The 21,584-nt window shown below is 41.1% G+C and overlaps 1 protein-coding gene across 9 annotated transcripts in view; it reads left to right on the forward strand.

The window, feature by feature from the left end:
• The window catches only part of MOCOS (molybdenum cofactor sulfurase), a 484,231-nt gene that overhangs the window by 367,787 nt on the left and 94,860 nt on the right, over positions 1-21,584 (forward strand). For all 9 annotated transcript variants that reach the window (XR_007355097.2, XR_012667119.1, XR_007355095.2 and 6 more), the window contains 3 exons: positions 7,892-8,016; positions 8,660-8,759; positions 14,397-14,523. Coding sequence is in view for 3 of the 9 variants with exons in the window: in XM_048839335.2 (XP_048695292.2) it covers positions 7,892-8,016; positions 8,660-8,759; positions 14,397-14,523 (352 nt within the window). In the remaining 6 variants the exon portion in view is untranslated. The remainder of the gene's footprint in view (positions 1-7,891; positions 8,017-8,659; positions 8,760-14,396; positions 14,524-21,584) is intronic.

The following is a 21,584-nucleotide window of genomic DNA, read 5'->3' on the forward strand; positions in this document are numbered from 1 at the left end:
CCCTCTTTAAAGACTGGACCCACACTAACCTTCCGTCAGGCCCTGAGCACTGCAGGAATTCCAAGATTTTTCTGATATTTTCTTTGGTACAAGTTTATTTTCTCTACCCCTCTAGCACTTGCTTCCCAAAACAGCAATAAGTTGTCATTGGACCTGAACGTCCTCCTATGGGGTCATGATGGTGGTTAGCATGTCCCCCAGTTGGCAACTTCTTGCGTGCCAGATTGGAATGCTGCCCCACTGCTGCTAAGGAGAGAAGAGGCTCTTTTCTCCCTCTTTCCCCCTAGTGCACACCCCACGGCAGCAGGGAGGTTTTGGCCCTATGTCATAGTATAACATTTTGGTTTTGTGGTAAACCCAGGACAAACAGCTACAAAAGGGGGGTATTAATTAGTCCCAGGGAATTAAAAGGCCCCTCTCTATCCACTGAGGAGAGAGAACCCCGGGGCAATAAGGTTCAACTGGAAAAGGGGTTGCTAGGGAACCAATTAGGTTCAGCTGACTCCAACTACTTGGGACCTTTTTAAACCCTCCCCTGGGTGGAAGGAGGGGGAGAGTGAGGGAGTGAGAGGAGCAGGGAAGCTGCCAGTAGGCTTTTTGCAGCAAGACACCAGACCTTCCCAGTAGGGAGGCTGCACTCGCTCCCCAGAAGGGAAGGAAAACCGCACAAGGGTCTGACTGAGGACAGGAGTAGCAGGACCCTGTGCCACCTATAAGGATTCGCCTTGCCCCAAACCTGAGTCTCCAAGGCTAAAAAGGACTGAGCCTGCTGAGGCGAACAAGATATTTTGCCACAGTTTGTTTACCCGGTGTTTCTAGACTCAGTTAGTTTATGGCCAATTCACTTCAGTTTCTCTTATGTTTAATCAATTTATCATGAAGTTTGCTTTCGTGAATAGTCTAAATGGAATGCGTAAGGTATGTCTATATCATGTATAATACACACACATTTTTGCTTTTCTACTCTTTGTATTTGGAAAGTATCCTCCACTAAATTAAAGTAATAAAAAAGGACTTTTCTTTGGCAGCATATTTTTCCCAAAAAATGTCTGGATAGCGGAAACCACCCAAAAGTCATTTGTTCTAACCATCTGTCCAATTTCCCTTAGTGTTGACTCAACCTTATCTTTCCCGAGGTTAGCCCATCTTTAGTAGACCCTGCTTTTAAAATATACTTGATTGCCTTGTTCTCTCTGCATTTCTTTCGCAGTAATACCATCATAGCCTGTCTCAATGTCATTGGCTGCATTTTTTTTTAACTGTCTGAAAAGGGAAATTTTCATGAGAGGCTGCTCAAAGTTCTCAGGGGCACAGAAGCCTGCAGTGGAAATGGCAAAGCAGGGAAGGAACCAAACAAGAATACAGTGTCAATTAGGGCTATCAGGTAATAGATACGGGTAACAGAAAAAGCAGAATGAGTGAATGGTAGCCAAAGGGAATAAGGGTAATACTGGAAATAACAGAGAGAAAGAATGTATGTTAAAAAGTAGCTCCATTAAACAAATAAGGAGGGCAATGAAATCCAAGACACTCATAGATTCTAAGGCCAGGAGGGACCATTGTGATCAGCTAGTCTGACCTCTTGAGTAACAGAGGCCATAGAACTTCCCCAAAATAATTCATAGAGCAGATCTTTTAGAAAAACATCCATCTTGATTTAAAAATGGTGAGTGATAGAGCATCCACTGTGACCCTTGGTAAATTGTTCTAGAGGTTAATTACGCTCACTGTTAAAGATGTATACCTTATTTGCAGTCTGAATTTGTCTAGCTTTCATTTCCAGCCATTGAATTATGTTATACATTTGTATAGCTTGAAGATTATATTATCAAAAATTTCTCCTCCATATTTATAAACTGTGATCAAGTCATCCCTTAACCTTCTCTTCATTAAACTAAACAAATTGAGCTCTTTGAGTCTGTCACTATAAGCCATGTTTTCTAATCCTGTATTTATTCTCATGGCTCTTCTCTGTACCCTTTCCAATTTATCAACACCCTTCTTCAATGTGGACACCAGAACTGGACACAGTATTCTAGCAGCAGTTGCACCAGTGCCAAATACAGATGTAAAATAACCTCTCCGCTCCTCCTCAACATTCTCCTTTTTATGCATCCAAGTAGTGCATTAGCCCTTTTGGCCATAGCATTGCACTGGCAGCTCATGTTTAGCTGATTATCCACCAGGACCCAAATCTTTTTCAGAGTCACTGCTTCCAAGGATACCGTCTCCCATCCCAGAAGTACAGCCTACATCCTTTATTCCTAGATGTATACCTTTCCATTTAGGCTTATTAAAATGCATAGTGTTTATTTGCACCCAGTTTACTGAGCAATCCAAGAAGAATAAATAATGATAATTGACCATATCTTAAGACCTGTTTCACAATGGTTAACAGAGAGGCAAGATGACCATGTGGTAAAGTCACTGGACTCTAAATGAAAATCTGCGTTCTGGTCCCACCTCTGCTGGACATCTTGTGCTTTGGGCAAGTCACTTTAGCTCTTCGTGCCTTGGTTTCCTCAATGCACATGAGTGTTGTGATGCTATTCCACTAAAGTATGTTGGCACTCAGATGTTATGATGAAATGCACCATATGAAAAAAAAATACAGATAAAGACCTAGTAAACCTGCTAAATGAAGGTAGCCTGATTTTCAAAGGTGCCAAATGCTAACAGCACCCATGGACTTCATTGGGATCTTCCATAGATTCACAGAGTCACAGAATTTAAGGAATGTAGATCTAGTCTGTCCTGTGTATATTGCAAGTCATGGCATTTCATACAGTTACCCTGTATTAAGACAAATAACCTGTGTTTGACTAAAGCATATCTTCCAGAAAGGCATCCAGTCTTGATCTGTAGATTTCAAGATGGAGAATGCACCCCTTCCCTTGGTAGTGTGTTCCTGTGGTTAATCACTCCCACTGTTAAAAATGTGTACTTCATTTTTCCTTTGAATTTATCTGATTTTAGCTTCCAGACATTGGTTCCTGTTATGCCTTACTCTGCTAGATTAAAGAGCCCTTTAGTACTCTCTGAAGGTACTTACATACTGTAATAAAGTCACCACTCAATCTACATTTTTATAAACTAAACAGATTGATCTCTTTCAATTTCTCACTTTAAGGCATTTCCTCCTCAAATCATTTTTGTGGCTCTTTTCTACATCCACCAGAACTGGATACATGGTTGCAATATCAGTCTTACTAGGCTTCCTGTTTCTGTTATATAATTTCAGCTTTTAGTAACTTTATTCCCGGTGTATCTCATACATTGAGATTGGCACCACATTTCTGCAGCAAAGCCGGGAGTGGATGACAGGGGATGGATCACTCAATGATTGCCTGTTCTGTTCATTCCCTTTGAAGAAGCTGGCATTGGCCACTGTTGGGAGACAGGATACTGGGCTAGATGGACCATTGGTCTGACGCAGTGTGGCCATTTTTATGTTCTAACTGGGGAGGTCTGGGGTAAAGTCACTGGACTGGCCATAGTTCCAACTCAGAAGAAATGCTTGAAATCAATAGAAACTTTACATGAGGACAGACTGTCCTAGACAAATTCTGCTTTCAATTATACCAGTGTAAATTAACTTCAGTGGAATTAATCTGGATTTATGCTGATATAGCTGGGAAAAACATGTGGCCCAAATCTATTGTACAGTCACCAGAAGGAGTTCCTTGGGTATGTCTACATTTGAGCTGGGAGGTGTGATTCCCAGCTTGCATAGATGAACCTGAGCTAGTTCTGCTTGAACTAGTGCACTAAAAATAACATCATAGCCAGGGTAGCATGGACAGCAGCTCAGACTATCCACCTGAGCTCATACCTGCTCAGACCCCCACAGTATGTACTCTGTCTGCTAGCCTGAGCTGCCGCCCATTCTACCCTGGCTACACTGTTATTTTCAGTGCACTAACTTGAGCAGAGCTTGCACGGGTATGTCTACACAAGCTGGGTCCAAACCAAGAAGGCCAAGGAAAGCATAAATGGTAGCAAAAGACAAAGAACTGGTTAAAAAGCAAAACAAAGTGAATTCAGCTTGTTGTGGGGGAATGTAAGTGGCATCCCACTGGAATCAATATTCAGACTTTGGCTGTCCTTGTTTTTCAGTCTATAAATTACCTATCTGGAGGGACCAGCTGTAAAGTACTGAAGCTAAATTTGTTGATGACACAATAGTGGTATGAGTAGTGAACACAAGACACACAGCAGGTAAAATTTGGAAGAATTAGGGCCCGCTTTATAAATTGGCTGACATGCGCCAAATGAAATGTAATGTTGACAAATGTAAAGTAATACTCAAGCAAAATAAACACACGAACAAAATAAATGGAATTGAACTACAGCAGAAGGACTTTGACAGGGACCTTGAAGAGACAATGGGCTTCACTCTGAAAATGTTTAGACAATATGGGAAAGCAATTTGAGAGCACGCAGACTCAGAATACAGAAACTACACAGTGACCTTCGATTAAATACTATAATACAATATAGCTGTAGCTTTTCATCTCAGCCACTGTGTGGTGTAAAATACTTTAGCTATCTAATAAAAGAGGGCCACATTTTGAGACATGTTTATGCAGTAGTAAGGCGAATGTAAGCCCCAACAGACCATATAAAGCACAGAAGATCAGGAAGGGGGCTTTTAGTTGCTCTGCGGGCAGGAGGAGTTTGAGCAAGGAAAAGAATTTGTGTAAACGAACTCTCCACACCCCACCATACTGCAGCAGCCTTGTGTGTTGGCCTTAGCCTCTTTCTCCCTGCCACTGGGGCTGTTGAGGATACAGAAGTTATTACTGCACTTATGAGAACATTTTCAAAACTGAGTTTGAAAATCTAACGAATTGCTTGCATTCACTGTGAATCAGGAAAAGAAGTCATGACAAGAATTTACTGTACGTATGTCATAGCTGTTTACTGGTTTAAATAACAACCATGTGTGCTTGTGAAGATAGAAATGAGTCACAGGCCGTGTGCTAAGATGAAAGGCAATTTTGACCTTCACATACCTCTGCCTTAAGACATCAGAAAACATGAAATATTCAAGTAAACATGACAAATGTTTCACCCTCATGAACTGATTTTTCACTGTTTTCACAAATAGTGAGATTTTTTTCACAGCTCTGTGACAGACCCTTAACTATATATAGCAAAGCAGTCATCTGACTTTGATGTGTACAGAAAACAGCAAAAGGACCCCATTATGGGGCGTGGGGGAGTGGGATATAATTAGGCCAGAGCTTGAAAGTTGTAGTAAAATCAGGATTCAAGTAAATTGTGTAAAAAAACAAGGAAGAGAATTGATATTGATGGCTCAATAATTTTGACCTGTTTTGGCTAAAATCTTTTCTTTCAGTATAAAGAAAAGGAGTACTTGTGGCACCTTAGAGACTAACCAATTTATTTGAGCATGAGCTTTCGTGAGCTACAGCTCACTTCATCAGATGTTTACCGTGGAAACTGCAGCAGACTTTATATACACACAGAGAATATGAAACAATACCTCCTCCCACCCCACTGTCCTGCTGGTAATAGCTTATCTAAAATGATCAACAGGTGGGCCATTTCCAGCACAAATCCAGGTTTTCTCACCCTCCACCCCCCCACACAAATTCACTCTCCTGCTGGTGCTAGCCCATCCAAAGTGACAACTCTTTACATAAGCACCCGACTTTTGTGTGGGGGGGTGGAGGGTGAGAAAACCTGGATTTGTGCTGGAAATGGCCCACCTGTTGATCATTTTAGATAAGCTATTACCAGCAGGACAGTGGGGTGGGAGGAGGTATTGTTTCATATTCTCTGTGTGTATATAAAGTCTGCTGCAGTTTCCACGGTAAACATCTGATGAAGTGAGCTGTAGCTCACGAAAGCTCATGCTCAAATAAATTGGTTAGTCTCTAAGGTGCCACAAGTACTCCTTTTCTTTTTGCGAATACAGACTAACACGGCTGTTCCTCTGAATTCTTTCAGTATGTTCTTCAGAATTCCAGACATCAGCTGAAAAGAGATAGAAGTCCTACTTCTGATCTCACTTATATTGGCATTATATCAATGTAATTCAATTGAGTGTGCATATCTTTTACAAAGACAAACTGCATCCACGCTCAATCCCAGAATTTAGCATCTTTTGCTGTGGTGACTGTTTTTTATTTCACAAAGTAGATCATCTGCATTCAAAATCATCTTTCTTGATAGAAGAAACAGCAAGCCGACCACAGGACCAAAAACACACTGCCATCCTCCTTCCAATAATTCTCCCCGTAGTCATGAGGGCACTAATGGTTAACAGGGTGTCTCCATGGCCTTTTTGACTTGTGAGAGAGAATCCAGAAGCCATTCTATGATTAATTATCAGAACTACAGGTGAAGGAGAAAATCTGTCCACCAACCGTGAAGAATACCATCGTGGAATTAGTAATAAAGGAACCATTTGATAGGAGCAACCTTTCAAGCTACCATCTTGTTTCCATTGCTGTTAGTTTATGTACTAAGAACATGGATTGAATTAGGCAGCGGGCAACACTGTAACTGATGGATCATTTAAAAAATTCTTACTGTCTGGCTCCAGGGGACAGGAGTAAAGGCAGCTGTGATTGTGCCACTGAGTTACAAAACCAAAAACATTCAAACTCCCTTAAAACACCTTTCTTGGCTAAAATACTGGGATTAAGAAGCTTTTTATTTGAACAATTTACAACACAATGGAGGCTCCCCTAATAATTTCTTCCTATTATTATTTTATTTTCTTATTTGTGTTATTATAACACCTACCTAATACAAACAACAATAATGATAATTAATCAACCTATCCCTTAAACGTTTTACCCAGTTTTGACCCCCTTTTAAATGCATATGTATAGCGCACTGAAGAAGATGTGCTACATTCATTTAGAACAGAAGCTTCCACATAATGGTCCACAGAAAACTGACTGTTCACTCTTGGTGCTCGCTTTCCTCCATATTTCCATCAATAATATTGCATTAAAAGAGACTGTGATTAAATATTGTCCTAACATTATTTTTCCATATATGCAATTGCTGTTGTTGCTACAGGGAAGCTGTGTGACAGTGAATGGGAAGGGCAGTGCTATGATGTAGTCTGTGCTATGAAAACACTTGAGAACGCTGATCGATATAGATTAATTAGATGTCATTGTTAGACAAATACATTTAGTCCAGATCCATCAGAAGAATGAGGTTTCTGTAACTCTTGTGTAACAGCTGGTGGGATGGCAAAGAGATGCATAATTCTAGATAGACTTGGTTGCTTTCAAAAGTTCAGGTGTTTGGAAAATTCTAATCCGGGCCCCAATCCTCTATACATGTATGTGAGTAACATTATACACATTATGGGACTACTCATGTTAAAGATCTATCTAGGTTTCATAGACATGGTCAGACTGCATACTTGCATAAAATTACTCATGCACATAAATGTTGACAGGATTGGGGCCATAGAGAGGACAGCATTACTAGCCATATGTTTGTAAGTATTTGCAAGTACTTTGATTGAAAAAAAGGGTCATTTTTAGTTTGTCATACATGGATTACTGTGTCTCAGAGCCAGTGCCATGATTTTTTATAATTATACAGACTTTCTATCCCACCGTAAGTTATATAAAACTGAATTATGTCTCATCAATAATGAAGTCAAGATTGACAGAATTCCGCAAATTTGGGAAATATATTTGTGCATAATAGTACTTCACATCTCAGCTGTTTCATTCATTAGTGTTATAATGGATGCTGCATTGTGGATTGAAACAGGCAGAGCAAATATCTGATTAAATATCTCCACCAGCTGTCCTTAGTTTTGCAAATGAAGTTTTTAGCAGTCAGATTATTGCTTAAATTAATACTAATCACTTCTCTCCCCTCTTGATAGAGTACAAACATATGACTGTGGAGAAAGAATAGCAGAATGGTTCTCTGAATTACTTGGTCGCCAGTGTCACCTGATCAGGCAGAGTTCAGACTTCAAAAGAAATGCAAATCAGAAACATGAAAAAGGTATATCAATTTGGCATGGTTATTAGAAAATATATACTCCAGCTCAGCATATTAAAATATTAGCATGACTCACATACTTTATGCTGAGTGAAAAATCCCCTCAATGAAGAGATGTGGGAGAAGTCTTGAGATATTAAATCCAATAGGCAGCAAAGGGTACATATATGCTCATACTCTGCTACGCTATTCCTCTGTCTTGTTGCATATAGGGAAACTTTATAGATCTATGTTTTTGTTATCCCATCACTTTTCCGTCTGAAAATGTTATAACAATTAGAAACATGAAAAATCTATTAATATTGAAAATATCCTTATGCTGAAATTCCTTCCTGAACAGAATAAATTGAGAAGAATGTTTAGAAAATCCATATACATTGATTACAATTATAAAATTATTCCATAAAAATGGGGGGGGGATATCTTCTCAGCTTTATCTCGATTCTAAAATACATTGCATCCCTGAGTCTGAGAGGATCCATGCTTCTAAACTTTATAGGATAGAATCTTTCCTTAGCAACTGAAGTCTAATGAATAATTTCTTTAATTAAAACGGATAAGGTCATTGGGGTGAGGGGTGGGGGTAATTACCAGTATGATAGTCATTGTTTCTAACAATCATTTTATAATGCTGTATTGATTTTAGGTCAGGCTACAACAGTCTCGCTTTCTCTTGTGAATGAAGCACAATATCTCCTGATAAATACAGCAAGTATTTTACAACTGAAAGAGCAAATTACTGAAAGGTAAGAGCCCCCTCTGATGAGGTAGCCTTTTTATAGAATCATATAATCACAGAAGTGGAAGGGACCTCGAGAGGTCATCTAGTCCAGTCCCCTACTCTCAAGGCAGGACTAAGTATTATCTAGACCATCCCTGACAGGTGTTTGTCCAACCTGCTCTTTAAAATCCCCAGTGATGGAGATTCCACAACCTCCCTAGGCAATTTATTCCAGTGCTTAACCACGCTGACAGTTAGGAAGTTTTTCCTAATGTCCAACCTAAACCGCCCTTGCTGCAATTTAAGCCCATTGCTTCTTGTCCTATCCTCAGATCTTAAGAAGAACAATTTTCTCCCTCCAACCTTTTATGTACTTGAAAACTGTTATCATGTCCCCTCTCAGTCTGTGGTGTGGGCATCCAGAATCCTGTCATAAGAAATAAATACCAACTTACCGTTGAGAAATTTGAGATTTTTACTTTTCAGACTTTGAATCAGTGCAGGACAAAGCATGGTCCTATCCCTTCCCACCACATCAGCCAATGGAACTGCCTGCCACACTGAGAAAAGCTCCCCTTTGCTGGTGAAGCTTCACACTGCCCCAGTGCTCAGTACTGTGCCTTAATGGCACAGTCTGGCCCTAAGAATGGAAAATGTCAGAAAATCCACCATAAATTTAAATTACTGCAGCATTATTTAATGGAGCCCACTCTAGGATTATTAGGGTTCATACTTATTCATAATGGACAAGAGAGAATCTGTGGGCCAGGAAAATGCAGTAGCCATTTCTCTCATCTATATTTTTATATTATTATTATTAATGACATACTAACAGCCTGCTAGGCGGCTTGCAGACATGTAAAGGTGTCATTCAAAGCAACTGGAGGGAGAAGGCTGAAACTAATCAGAAATCAGTATGTGATTGACCAGTGGAATTTGGCACATATGTTAAAGCCATGCATTTTTTATTGTTTTTTTTTTAAATATATGTGTAAAACCAATCAGTAGATCTCACATACATGTCGGTTATAATTTCCAAATTTACCATTTATTTTTCACAGGGTTTCATCAGGTCAAACCCTAAAGCTGTTTCTACTGAATCCTTATTCTGATCAAGCAGTCAGTGACCTCAGTAAGAGTTTGGCCAGAGTAAGGAATGAATAAAAGCTGAATAATGAGGGTCCCTTTATGCAGAAGACCTGACTCAGAGTATTAATTAGTTTAAGTAGGAATTCTGTCTAAAAATCAGTGGGAAAATATAGGCCAAAGACTTAAGGATTTGGTTCAGCACTTTTTTCTTCCTCTGTAAATCTATGAAAATGATGAATTGTTGACAAAATGTCATTACCAGGAGTCTGTGTTTTCCTTCTTTCTTATTTCATGCTTAACATTTTTCACACAAAAATTGATACGCTAGTCCCTCTTAGTGACTAAGTACAGAACTATATAACCTCTTTTTGAAAAAGGCTGACTGCAATCACTTGAATTCTTTGAATAATATTTTATATTTCAGAGGAGATGATCTGCTCTCAGATCAAATAATACTCTTTAAGACAAGTTTGATTTGAAAATATCTTTAAGTATTATTTCAGGTTCTTGAAAACCTTTATGAACCCTGGGTCAGCAAATAGCACTATTTTGAGAGTAGCATATGGTTCCTTTAAGATCAATAGAAAGTCTCCCTACAGTGTATCTTTTAGGATCACATTTATCTGTAACTCTTAACCTGGAAAAGAAGGCAGTTAATAACCATATGATATATTTGTAATGTACCTACTTTCATGTCCCCTTTAGTGTTTTTCCAACGAAGTTCCTTTGAAAACAATTTCAGCTGTTTGCAGAAGTCAATGGATGAATTGCAATTAAAATTGTGTCCTTTACAAATGTAAATCGCAAACTGCTATATTAACATTTACCACAATCATACTCAGCTACTGATCTGAAAGTTCAGGTTAAATGACTGAACCTAATCTATCTGTCAGTAACCTACAGAAAAATGCAACCCATTTTCTTGTCAAAAAATCTGTCTGCAGAAATCTGTTAGGAACATACCAACTCTAAGTTTACAATATGTTTTAAGGTTCAGGCAACAAGTCACTCCAATTGCTGGGAACAAGATATTAATTAGATTTCTCATCTAGGATGCAAGACTGCACAAGATAAGTCTCTTGAAGGATCACATGTTAAACTGAAAACATAACATTTCTTAATACCCTTTGAAAGTCTTTGTCTCTTTACTGGAAAGCTAAATGTTCAGCGCAAAAGAGTTATTTTGTCATTTGTTCTTAATTGAATGTTGCTATATTCTTACAAAAATGGGGAATAAAAACAAAAAACCAAGCATTCCGTCAATCACAAGACCCTTAGAATCTAAATGCTAAAAGCTAATATTGTTGGTTTGTTATTTACAGTATATCACTAGGACTAGCTTTCCTCCCTAAGTCGCACTTCAAATTCAATCTTCTTTCACTTCAAGCCTCTGCCCAGTACTGCCCCACGCTACTTCGTTGTTCTCATTTCCTCCCCTTTCCCACCTCCCTGCCTTTCTTCCTAACAAGCCTCCCGCTTCCTATGCATGGAACTCCCTCTCTCTTTCCTTGTTGACCAGCATAGGCTGGAAGAATTCCCTCCGCCCCCCCATTCCACCATGCAGAGCAACTTTATAAGGGTGCTGAGAAGAGAATTTTAGCCCAAGGGTGCAGCACCACTCTGTAGCTACTCCTAAATCACTGGATGGTAACTTTCGAAATACTGAACTGCAGGATTTATTTTCAAAAACCTATACCTGCGAAGTCTGTATTAAAATTATTTTTCCCCCTGGGAAACAGTAATTAGTTTCTTTACATATAGGGTTGTTTTATTTGATGAAAATTGGTTATACTTTATAGACACTTTAAGTTTTCAATTCAGTTTTAATAGTTTTCTTTGTTTTTATCTTTCCAATGTAAAAATGAATCTTCCACTTTGCAGTCAGCTCTAGGGAGGAGATCTAAAACAGTAACTGCAATTTAATTAAAAATAAGAATGTAACAAAATGCTGCAGAATCATATCCCTGCAGAGGCATCCATCTCTCTGGTGTTATTGTTGCTGACTCCCTCCCTGAAGAGGGACAAAAAATGCCATTGTCTGACCTAACACTCAAGTTTTTTGGTTGAAATATGCACTTGAAGATGCACATAATTATTTTTAGTTTTGTTTATTAAATAAATGTAATAAGAGAGGTAGAATCTCACTAAGATTCTGGATCCAACCTCTGGATTTCTAATTGGCCAAAATGGAAACCTAGATCTGAATATTCCTAAAACCCAGCTTCTGTCTGGCACTAAACTATATTTCTTGTAGTTGCAAATACTTTAGTGTGCACTAATTATTGGGATGGCCCCCATGCACTTGGTAAGACACCCATATTCCCTGGATTGTTCAGCATTTCCTAAGCAGGACATACAACCCACTCCTATGCCATGGTCCCATCTCTAATGAGACAGGGACAACAAATAAGAACCATAGATCTGTTGCATTTTATGGAGCATTAAGCAGAGTTAATGAAGTTACTGTGTAACTCAGTGAATACACTTTTCTTCTTTAGAAATAAATATCTATAACTGTTCTAGTTTATTGGTCCCATGCCAAATTTTCCCCCTCCTCCAAGTGATGAGTACATCAGCCTGACCCTAATGCCAGCCCTTCCCCATCCCTTCAGCATCCCCAATAACAATTCTCCTGTTTGCCTTCTCCCATCTAATGAAACCTTCCCCTCTAGTGCAGTGACAAGTGCAATCCCTCTCCACTGTTAGAATTCCCCCACACCCTCTCCACTGACAGTTCTACATATCGCCACTCCTTTCTAAACGTATGGGCTTCAAAAGAAGATCAAGAGAGATGGTGATCCTCAAAGAATCATCAGGAGCATATGCTATTAAGTGGAGGAGCACTGTCCCCTAGGGACAGCCACAACTATCAAAGCAAAAGATAGATTATTTTCTAATTCCAGAAACTGGAAACACTGGCAGCAACAAGGTTTATTGCTTTCTCTGGTCCAGCACCAAGACCCTGTGTTGTGCAGGGCCTTAATGTGCAATAAATAGCACATCCCGTCCATACCGAAAGCTGGCTCTGACAAAGTGTATATACTTCCACACTTTTAAAATGTAAATGTTCCTTCACTCCATGCCCCCATTCATGCCCCATCCCAAACACAGGGAAGAAACCTATGTAAAATGATTGCTTATTTATGACACACTAATTTCTTCCCTTATAAACTATCAGTAGCCCAGTTGTCAATTTTTATTGACTCTCATATGCTGAAGTTATTAAAAAGAGTGTGTGATGTGCTGTAGTATTACTATGGAGAATTTTGCCCCCCAACAACTAATCCCTAGACTCTCTGCAATACAGTAAGACATCTAGGTTTTGGTAACGTTGGGGCCAGGTTGTGTGATTTGGTGTGAAAATCTACATACACATGTTTATTAGTATTCACATTTGTCTCCTAAAGGAAAAGCCATGCTACTTTGAACCAGACAAGCTCATTTTTTAAAAACAAACACACATCAATTTTACCAAGATAATTGCTTGAAGCTAACAATTTTTGTAGAAGTTTTTTTTACACAGTTTTCCACCATTTTAATTAAAATACAAAACAATTTAAAATATTTTTTAATATTTTCCTAAAATATTTTTCGAAAAGAGAAACCCCTCTGTATCTCCAGGCTTCTGTCTCTATTTTGGGTGACAGTTAAAACTCCTCAGGTCTCAGGTGGTGGTGTCTTTTGAAGTAGTTCATGTACATCTGAGCTTAGACAAAATTAAATGGCCCTCATATGCTTAGGAGTGGTGGAGCACTTGAGAGAGCATTCTCTGAAAACCCTAAGGCTGGCCTGTTCTTTCCACTAGCAAAGTTTCCACTTTAAAAATGAAAGAGAGGAGTGAGATTTCCAGGTTATAGCCAGCGCTGTGAAATTTCTATGCTATATGCTATCTGCCACTCTCTCTCTCTCACATACATACGTTTGCACATGCACACAAACGCAACACACTCACACATCCATACGCTGGCAAATAAAACACTTCGTAGGGAGGTGTGGAAATCTTCACCTGTGGATTTTTTTTTTTTTATGTCTGCCATTTGGTGCAATCGGATGCATTCCAAAAAATGTCAGGGATAAGTTCTCTCTCACAACATTCTCTTACTGGTCTTGTTGCTTTCACAGGCCACTGAATGTCCTCTGAGTTTCCCCCTGTATTCGTTCTGTTTCCTCTTTAGTTAGATTTAACCAATTATTTGATCAGTTACCCAAAAGATCCACAAATGCTGTACTACAGCCCTTCAATATAGTAGCTAATGCTGAAATTAAATTACAGTGATCCTTCCCTGGTGTGCATATTTATCATTGCAGTACCACCTACTTCTATATCTACCCTTTTTGTTCTAGTTTACACCTCTCAAAATGCCTCCTAGCAGACTACAATTTGTATTCAAATACCTGTCCCTTTGTCATAATGTCTGTAATAATATTGCATTTTAAAGATGTTCTTAACAATTGTGTAGAAGAAAAATCTTATTGAATAAGACCAGCAACTGGATAGTCTAAGTGAGTCAATAATTAATGCAGGCTAATTAGTATGGTTTATTTTCTTCTGCTCTGTGAATCTTTGGGACAGACTGGAGGAGCCATTACAAACTGAGGAACTAATTCAGCGCTTCCGTGCCAACATTGTGATCAGTGCAACAGTGTCTTTTGAAGAAGAGGAGTGGGTTGAGATTTCCATTGGTGCTTTGCGTTTCCAGGTACAGTCTGACTTCAGTAGTACTTTTATGTTATAAAGCGTTCTGACTTGAAAACAGAGCAATTCTTCACAAAACTTAGGCCAAGTCTAAACTACAAACTTACGTCGGTATAACTATGTTGCTCGGTGTGTGAAAAATCCACCCCCTTAAGCAACCTAGTTATACCAGCCTAACTCCCGGTAGAGATGGTGCTACGTTGACAGGAGAAGACCTCCCGTCAACATAGCTACCACCTCTTGCAGAGGTGGATTAACTATGCCAATGGGAGAAGCTCTTCTGTCCATGTAGTAGCATCTTCACTAAAGCGCTACAGCAGTGCAGCCTCCCCACTGCATCGCTATACATGTAGACAAGTCCTGACTGTGATGTAAAGGCAGGTTCTGTCAAATGTTGTCATTTTTTAAATTTCACCAAATCACCAATTTCCCTTTCTAAATGAAAAGCATTTTTCACCACCAAGAAAAGTCCTTCTTGGCAGTTTTTGAGGCAGAAACCTTTGCCTCGTATTTTCATTAAAAATTTATAGATTGAGGCACATCCACAGAATATTTTAGCCCAGATTATGAGGAGTGACCTTCGATTTCAAATGCCCTAATTTTGGATGTTCACTTGAGACATAAAGTACCTCAAAATGTGTACCCAAATCAGAAGCCATTTTTGATATTTTGTGCCTTCATATTCTTTTAAAAAAGCAATGAAGACATAGTTTTTCTTCACATTTTAATTTTTAAAACACCACTTGATTTACAACTACATTCTTTACTGAGGAGTTTTGCTTGTTAGTAAATATAATATGAGTACTTTAAAAGTTAAAATTAAGCTAAGGGATCAGGTGTATAATCATGAATTTTCACTATTTCTTGTATTTCTGCTTGACACCATAGTATCTAGGCATCGTTTTAATTTCATGAATCAGAATTTTACAAAGTCACTATTTAGCCCACTTGGTTTTTAAGTTACACCCCTTAGAATGGGAAATAATTACAGTAACAGTTACCACAGTGGGTAAATGAAGACATGTTAATGACAACCACTGCCCAAAATAAAAGTTGTGCTGGACCAACACAACCCTTTCACACAGTCACACACAAAGTTCATCAGAATTGTCAGACACCTTTACAGCTGTGTCAAGCAGCAAGGGAATCAGCCTTATCAGTGTTCTAAGATCAGCTACAGGCTGCTCACTGTGAAGGAAGCAAGCCTGATGGAATAAAACCAAGGCTGAAAAATGCCGTAGCAACAGTAGAGGCAGCAAATGGCAGTTGTTCCCACACAAACACAAACACCAAGCGATAGGCACAGAGAACGTTGGATAAAGAGAACTTAGAAAAGTTTTATACAAGCCACTGCTGAGATATGCTGATTTCTATGGCTTACAGCCTTGTAAGTATTTTGAGACACTGGGGTTGCCATCTTGAGCTGTCTGCATATGTGTGTGAGGGGGCTTTGGGGGTGGGGTTAAATTGTATTAACCTCCTGTGTACTTTTCTGGATAGTGCACTCTATTAGATAACCCACTGCTGGTACACCAGCTCCACAGAGCCCTTTTGGTTGGGACATTTAGTGGGGATTGCGTGCCTTGTTTTTGGTGCATCTCTTCTCCCCATATATAGTTGCATGAATGGAGATTACGGGCACCTTTGACTCTTGGACTACGCAAATTGGGTGCAAGCTGTAGCAGTTATCTATAAAAGGATCTTAGCAGTCCAAATCTTAACAATTTCAGTGTCAGTTCACTCAAGTCTCTTCCTATTCTTATCAATGTCTTTTTTGTCTTAAAGAAAATCTTGCCATCTTTTTGTTTTCTTATTTTTAGGGCTAGCAAAAAAAAATTAAAAAATCAAGAGCCTATTTTTGTTTCATCATTTATTTTAGCATTGAAAGAAAAGACCCTTAAATTCTACCATTGTATCAGTTGCAATGTTAGATAATATTTCATCAGAACTCATTCACCCGTGCCTAACTAGAACAAGAAGCAACCTGGGCCTTCACCCAAAACTTCAACTTAAATTTCTCTCAGGTCTGAAAAATTTTTCACTTCTGAACGTTAGCAGTTTTCCTGGTTTCTTTCTGGAATAGTGAAATTAGAGATGAATACGAACCAAAACTACAGGAATGAACTCTGCGGAAAGAAGGGATCAGCATTCAGATCTAGATTAAAATTGGGCAAATGACCTCTACCTTTGTAATGAGCCAAACAATGACTCCAGGTCCCAGCAGCCCAGATTTTTAAGGGTATGTCCACACAGCAATGTAAGCTGTGGAGTTTTGGGGACTGGCTCCCACTCGCCACCCAGCCAGTGCACACTGCCCAGGCACTACTTCATACACTGTCCCAAGGGCAGGGGCGAGAATAGAGCAGGGGCCAGGTGGCTGTCCTGCAGGGAGTGGGAGCTGCTGGGGAATTTGGGGTCATCCTCCCCCGGCTGTGCTGAGCTGGGAGCCCTGCTGTTCTCCATCCCTGCAGGGCAGCCGCTTAGTTCCCGCTGCACTCTCTGGCCCTTGCTCCTGGGCCGCCTCCTCCCTCCCTGGGGCTGCGTGTGCAGGGGCATCCTGGCAGCATGCACCAAAATCTGGCTGTGCTCTTGTGACCAGGGAGCAGCTCTCTTTGCAAAAAACTTCTTCTGATCAGTCTCCACTGAAAACCTGGCAGTCTCTCTGATAGCATGCTGGCAGACAATGGGTTAACACTGATCTGAGCTGCTGTGCACAGGGAGGTTTTGCTTCCTTTTGCAATAGAGTGCAGTAGACTGCACTACAGATTGTCAGCATAGAGAGGACTAAGGAAGTTGCCCCAGGGAACTCTGGGATACATCCAGAGGACTTCCAGGACCCCAGTCAAACTGCGGCCATGTGCACACAGGAAAGCAATAGGGCTCAGAGCCTACGTCCCACCTGCATATGAGTTCGGACTGTCCAGCCCTCCAGGGTCCTGGGACCCTAGATTCAAGCCCTAGGTTAACACAATTGGTGTGTGGACGCAAGTGGGGTTAGTCTTGAGCCCAGGCTCAAGCCTGGGCTTATATTGCTGTGTAGACACCCTAAGGGGTCAGAGGTTGGTTGGAGGCTGGGCCAGGAGAAGGTTTTGTTCCTAGAGGCCATCTCTTACCCAAATATGGTAGAAAGGCTGCTCCCCTGGTATGTCCAATCTGGATGAAATCAATGAGTACTAGTCAGTTATGCCTCAGATAAACAATGAACCTTTTGGGATTCACCAATCCTCATCAATATGATTATTTTGTTAATATTTGTATATAACACCATAGACACACATCACTAATGTAAACCTTGTGAACCATGCCTACTGCAATCCTATGCCTAATACAACATTAACTGCCAAGAAAATACTGCACTATCAGGTTAAGCCAATGGATCAAGTAATTCTTGTGACAGAAATCTGGGTTGCATTTATGATATTTCGTCAATGAAGAAGCCAAGTGTGAAACCTTAGGTAGTGATCCACATATGCGTTGAATATTGATTTGTTTGACTGGTCCATATCTATACGATATGTATTTGTAGGAAATGTATCACCTGGAACATAGAAGTGGCTTGTTCACTGTTCTGCTTAATGATGCTGATAAATGTGTGGATAGCAGAAGTGCTGATGCTGTCATGAAAATAATTGCCCTTTTCCTGAGCTCAGTGCACTGTAAAAGGAAGTGAGGCAATTGTTTTGCAGCTTGTCTACAGTATGTACCAGATGGAAATATATGACTTGCCTCTGCTTGTCTGAGCCCCTGTTGTACTTTGCTCAATTAGCTATAATAAATATGAGACACATCAAGTTAAGAAATTTCTTTGTGGGTTAAAACACTTTACAAAGGACAGCCTTGACCTGCGGCCAAATCATTTTAGAATTATTATTATTTATTATTTATACTGCCATAGTGCTCAGGAGTCTAACTCAGGACCCCATTGTGCTAGGTATTGTAAAAACAGAGAACAGAGTTGCATTCCAATTTAAAGTAGAGATTGTCTGAAGCAGCAAAATTTTTAACTGATCTTGATATCAAACACTCCCAAACTTAAGGATATTTGGAGCTGGGGTTTTGATTCTGGATGATCGCTAATTTAGAAATATTATAGCTGAATGATTTTAGAAATTTTAGCCTTTGTCTGCAACTTAAATGGTCTTTTCCAACCTCTGGTAAATCCTTACTTGGAGTTGATGCAAATACTGATGAAATAACAGGAGGAATTATGTTCATGGTGCTTGATGCCAGTGAAATGGTAGCAGAAGGTGCTACTGCACTGAGACAAAGCAAAGCAGAGGAAAAATGTCTCCTCCTTCTTCGAGATGTGTGTCCCTGTGGATGCTCCACTCTAGGTGTCGGTGCTTCCCTGCGCCAGAGATTGGAGATTTCTTGCAGCAGTACTCGGTCGGGGGAAGGGCGTGGCACAGGAGTTGTCTCGTGCAGCTGTTGGCACCTCCTGTAGCGCACACTCCCCCACCGTCCCTCAGTTCCTTCTCAACCATCCTCGGCTGCAGACGGCACTCCGCCGCAGTGCTCTCCTTGATGCTTTCTGGGAAAAATAAAAAAGTTATAAGTTACATAGGAACTTCTTTTTTGTTCCTCTTAGTGTACACATAGTTATATAGCTTCATTAGTTCCTCTGAGAGGTTTTACTTCCCCCCCAAAAAAAAAGAAAAAAAGAGAAGAAAGAAGATGACTTTTTCTCTCCTTTACTCCCCATTTGGGAACAGTTTCTACAGTTTACCATTACAATTAACCCTTATCTCTCGAGAGGCGGGAGAGGCTTAACTGCAGTCATGCCGGACTCCACAGGATTTAAAAAGGGTGACTCCTGTCGTGAACCAGTACCAGTCTCTGACGGCCACACATCCTGCATTCGCTGTTTGGGAGAAACTCTTATCTCCCAGAAATGCATACATTGCACCAACTTGATAACAAGGGCAAGACGTGACAGGGATCTCCGCTTGAAAATGATTCTGCTGGAGAAATCCCTCCAACCTCCGCAAGAGATGTCCTCTGGGGAGTCTCATAAACTAAGACCTCTGAGCTCTGACAAGGCTCTGACTTCCAAAACTGTCAGGAAGCGAGCCTCGACTTCTCCAGCAAGGGTCTCTCAGAAAAAGAGGGCTTCCCCAGCAAGGTCTTTACCCTCAGTGCTCCACTCACCCAGAGTGAGCACTGACGAAGCACCGGGCTCCTCCAGCACCATCCCTCAGAGGACCCCTGCTGAGCCCCAACGTGCGGCCCCAGAGTTGAGATGTCAAGTCTCCTCCACGGCACCGACTACCCCAGTGCAGAGTGCAGCACAGACAGCCGCACCACAATCAATGCTTCCACCACTGGCACCGACCCAAGACTTGCTGCCGCCTAACAAGCTGAATCCAGCACTGGTCAGCTCTACAACGGTCGACCAAACCCCAAGGCAGGACCAGTGCAACTCCTGCGTCCTGCTGACATATCAGTCTCTTTGGCACTGCAGTCACCACTGCTCAGCACCGAACACTCCCCGAGCTACATAGTGCGGTACTAACCTTCATCTCCTGCACCACTCTCCATGCATAGTGGCGAGGAAGGAGACGTGCAGGACAACCACTTCTCCTCTCAACGTTCATCCCCATCACAGAGGAGACCTACATGGAACACTATGAAGCCTAAGCCTCATCCCTCCAAGCACTCACAGCCTTGGTATGCACAGCACTGGCCTTACCCATTACCACCTTACAATGGCCACAATGCGGTCCTTAGCCCACATACCAGAACCCCTATTCTGGTCCTCCTTCCCCAGCAGCAAGAGGTTCCAGAGTACATCCATCATTACCACACACAGAAACCTCTGACCCCCCTGAGACAGAGATAGAAGAGGAAGAGATACTATCACCAGGAGACCTGGATGATTCACCACCTGCCCCACACTCATCTTCCTCACCAGACGAAGCAGTGACGTCATCTACCCCTGCAACACCAGATGACCTAAAACAGTTCCAAGATCTCTTCAAAAGAGTAGCAAACAGCCAAGAAATTGCTTTACATGAGATGCAGGAGAAACAACATAAGTTGTTAAAAATCCTACACCCCCATCATCGACCAAGATTGCCCTCCCCATGGATGGGGCTATAATGGAGCCTACGGAGGTAATATGGCAACCACCGGCATCAGCACCACCCACCAACAAAAGGGCTAACAGAAAATACTTTGTTCCGGCCAAAGGCATGGAATTTTTGTTTTCACACCCTCAAGCCTGTTCTGTGGTAGTAGAGGCTGCCAACCAGTGCAGTAAACAGCCTCATTTCCACTCCTCACTGCAAGATAAAGAACACAAGAGACTGGACCTCTTTGGGCGGAAAGTTTACTCATCAGCCACCCTTCTGCTTAGAGTTTCCAGCTATTCTGCTCTACTAGCAAATTACGACTACTATAACTATAGTAAAATACAAGAGCTTGTGGAGGACCTTCCTGAGCATAAACGTCCTCAACTCAATGCCATTATCAATGAGGTCAGATAATAGCCCGCACAGTGCTGCAAGCCTCAGTGGATGTAGTGGACACAGCTGCCCGAACAAGCGCAACAGCTGTGGTTATGAGAGGAACATCATGGTTGCAGGCTTTGGGAATTCCAAAAGAACTACAGCTAAAAGTGGAGGACCTCCCCTTCAACAGGGATAAACTATTCTCGTCTCAAACAGACGACGTCCTCCATACCATGAAGGCCTCCCGAGCGACGCTGCATACACTAGGCATGCACCCACCGCCTGACAAACGCCCTCACTTTACACCATACCAGAGGTCACGAGACACCTCGTTTAACCATCAACAACCACAATACTTCACTCAGAACAGACCCAAACAACGGGTTTAGAGACGACGAGCGCCACAGAATCAGGCCTCGTCCACCCACATCTAAACCACAATTTTGAAGTCTTGGTCAAGGGTATGTACGACCTCTCCACACCTCTAGCACCAATAGATACCCCATCCCACAATTTTGGACGCCACCTACACACATTTTACCATGCCTGGGCTGCGATAACCACAGATCAATGGGTTTTGGAGATCATACAATCTGGCTACACCATTTCTTTCACA

Source organism: Caretta caretta, chromosome 2 (assembly GCF_965140235.1).
Source record: "Caretta caretta isolate rCarCar2 chromosome 2, rCarCar1.hap1, whole genome shotgun sequence".
NCBI classification, from domain to species: Eukaryota; Metazoa; Chordata; order Testudines; family Cheloniidae; genus Caretta; species Caretta caretta.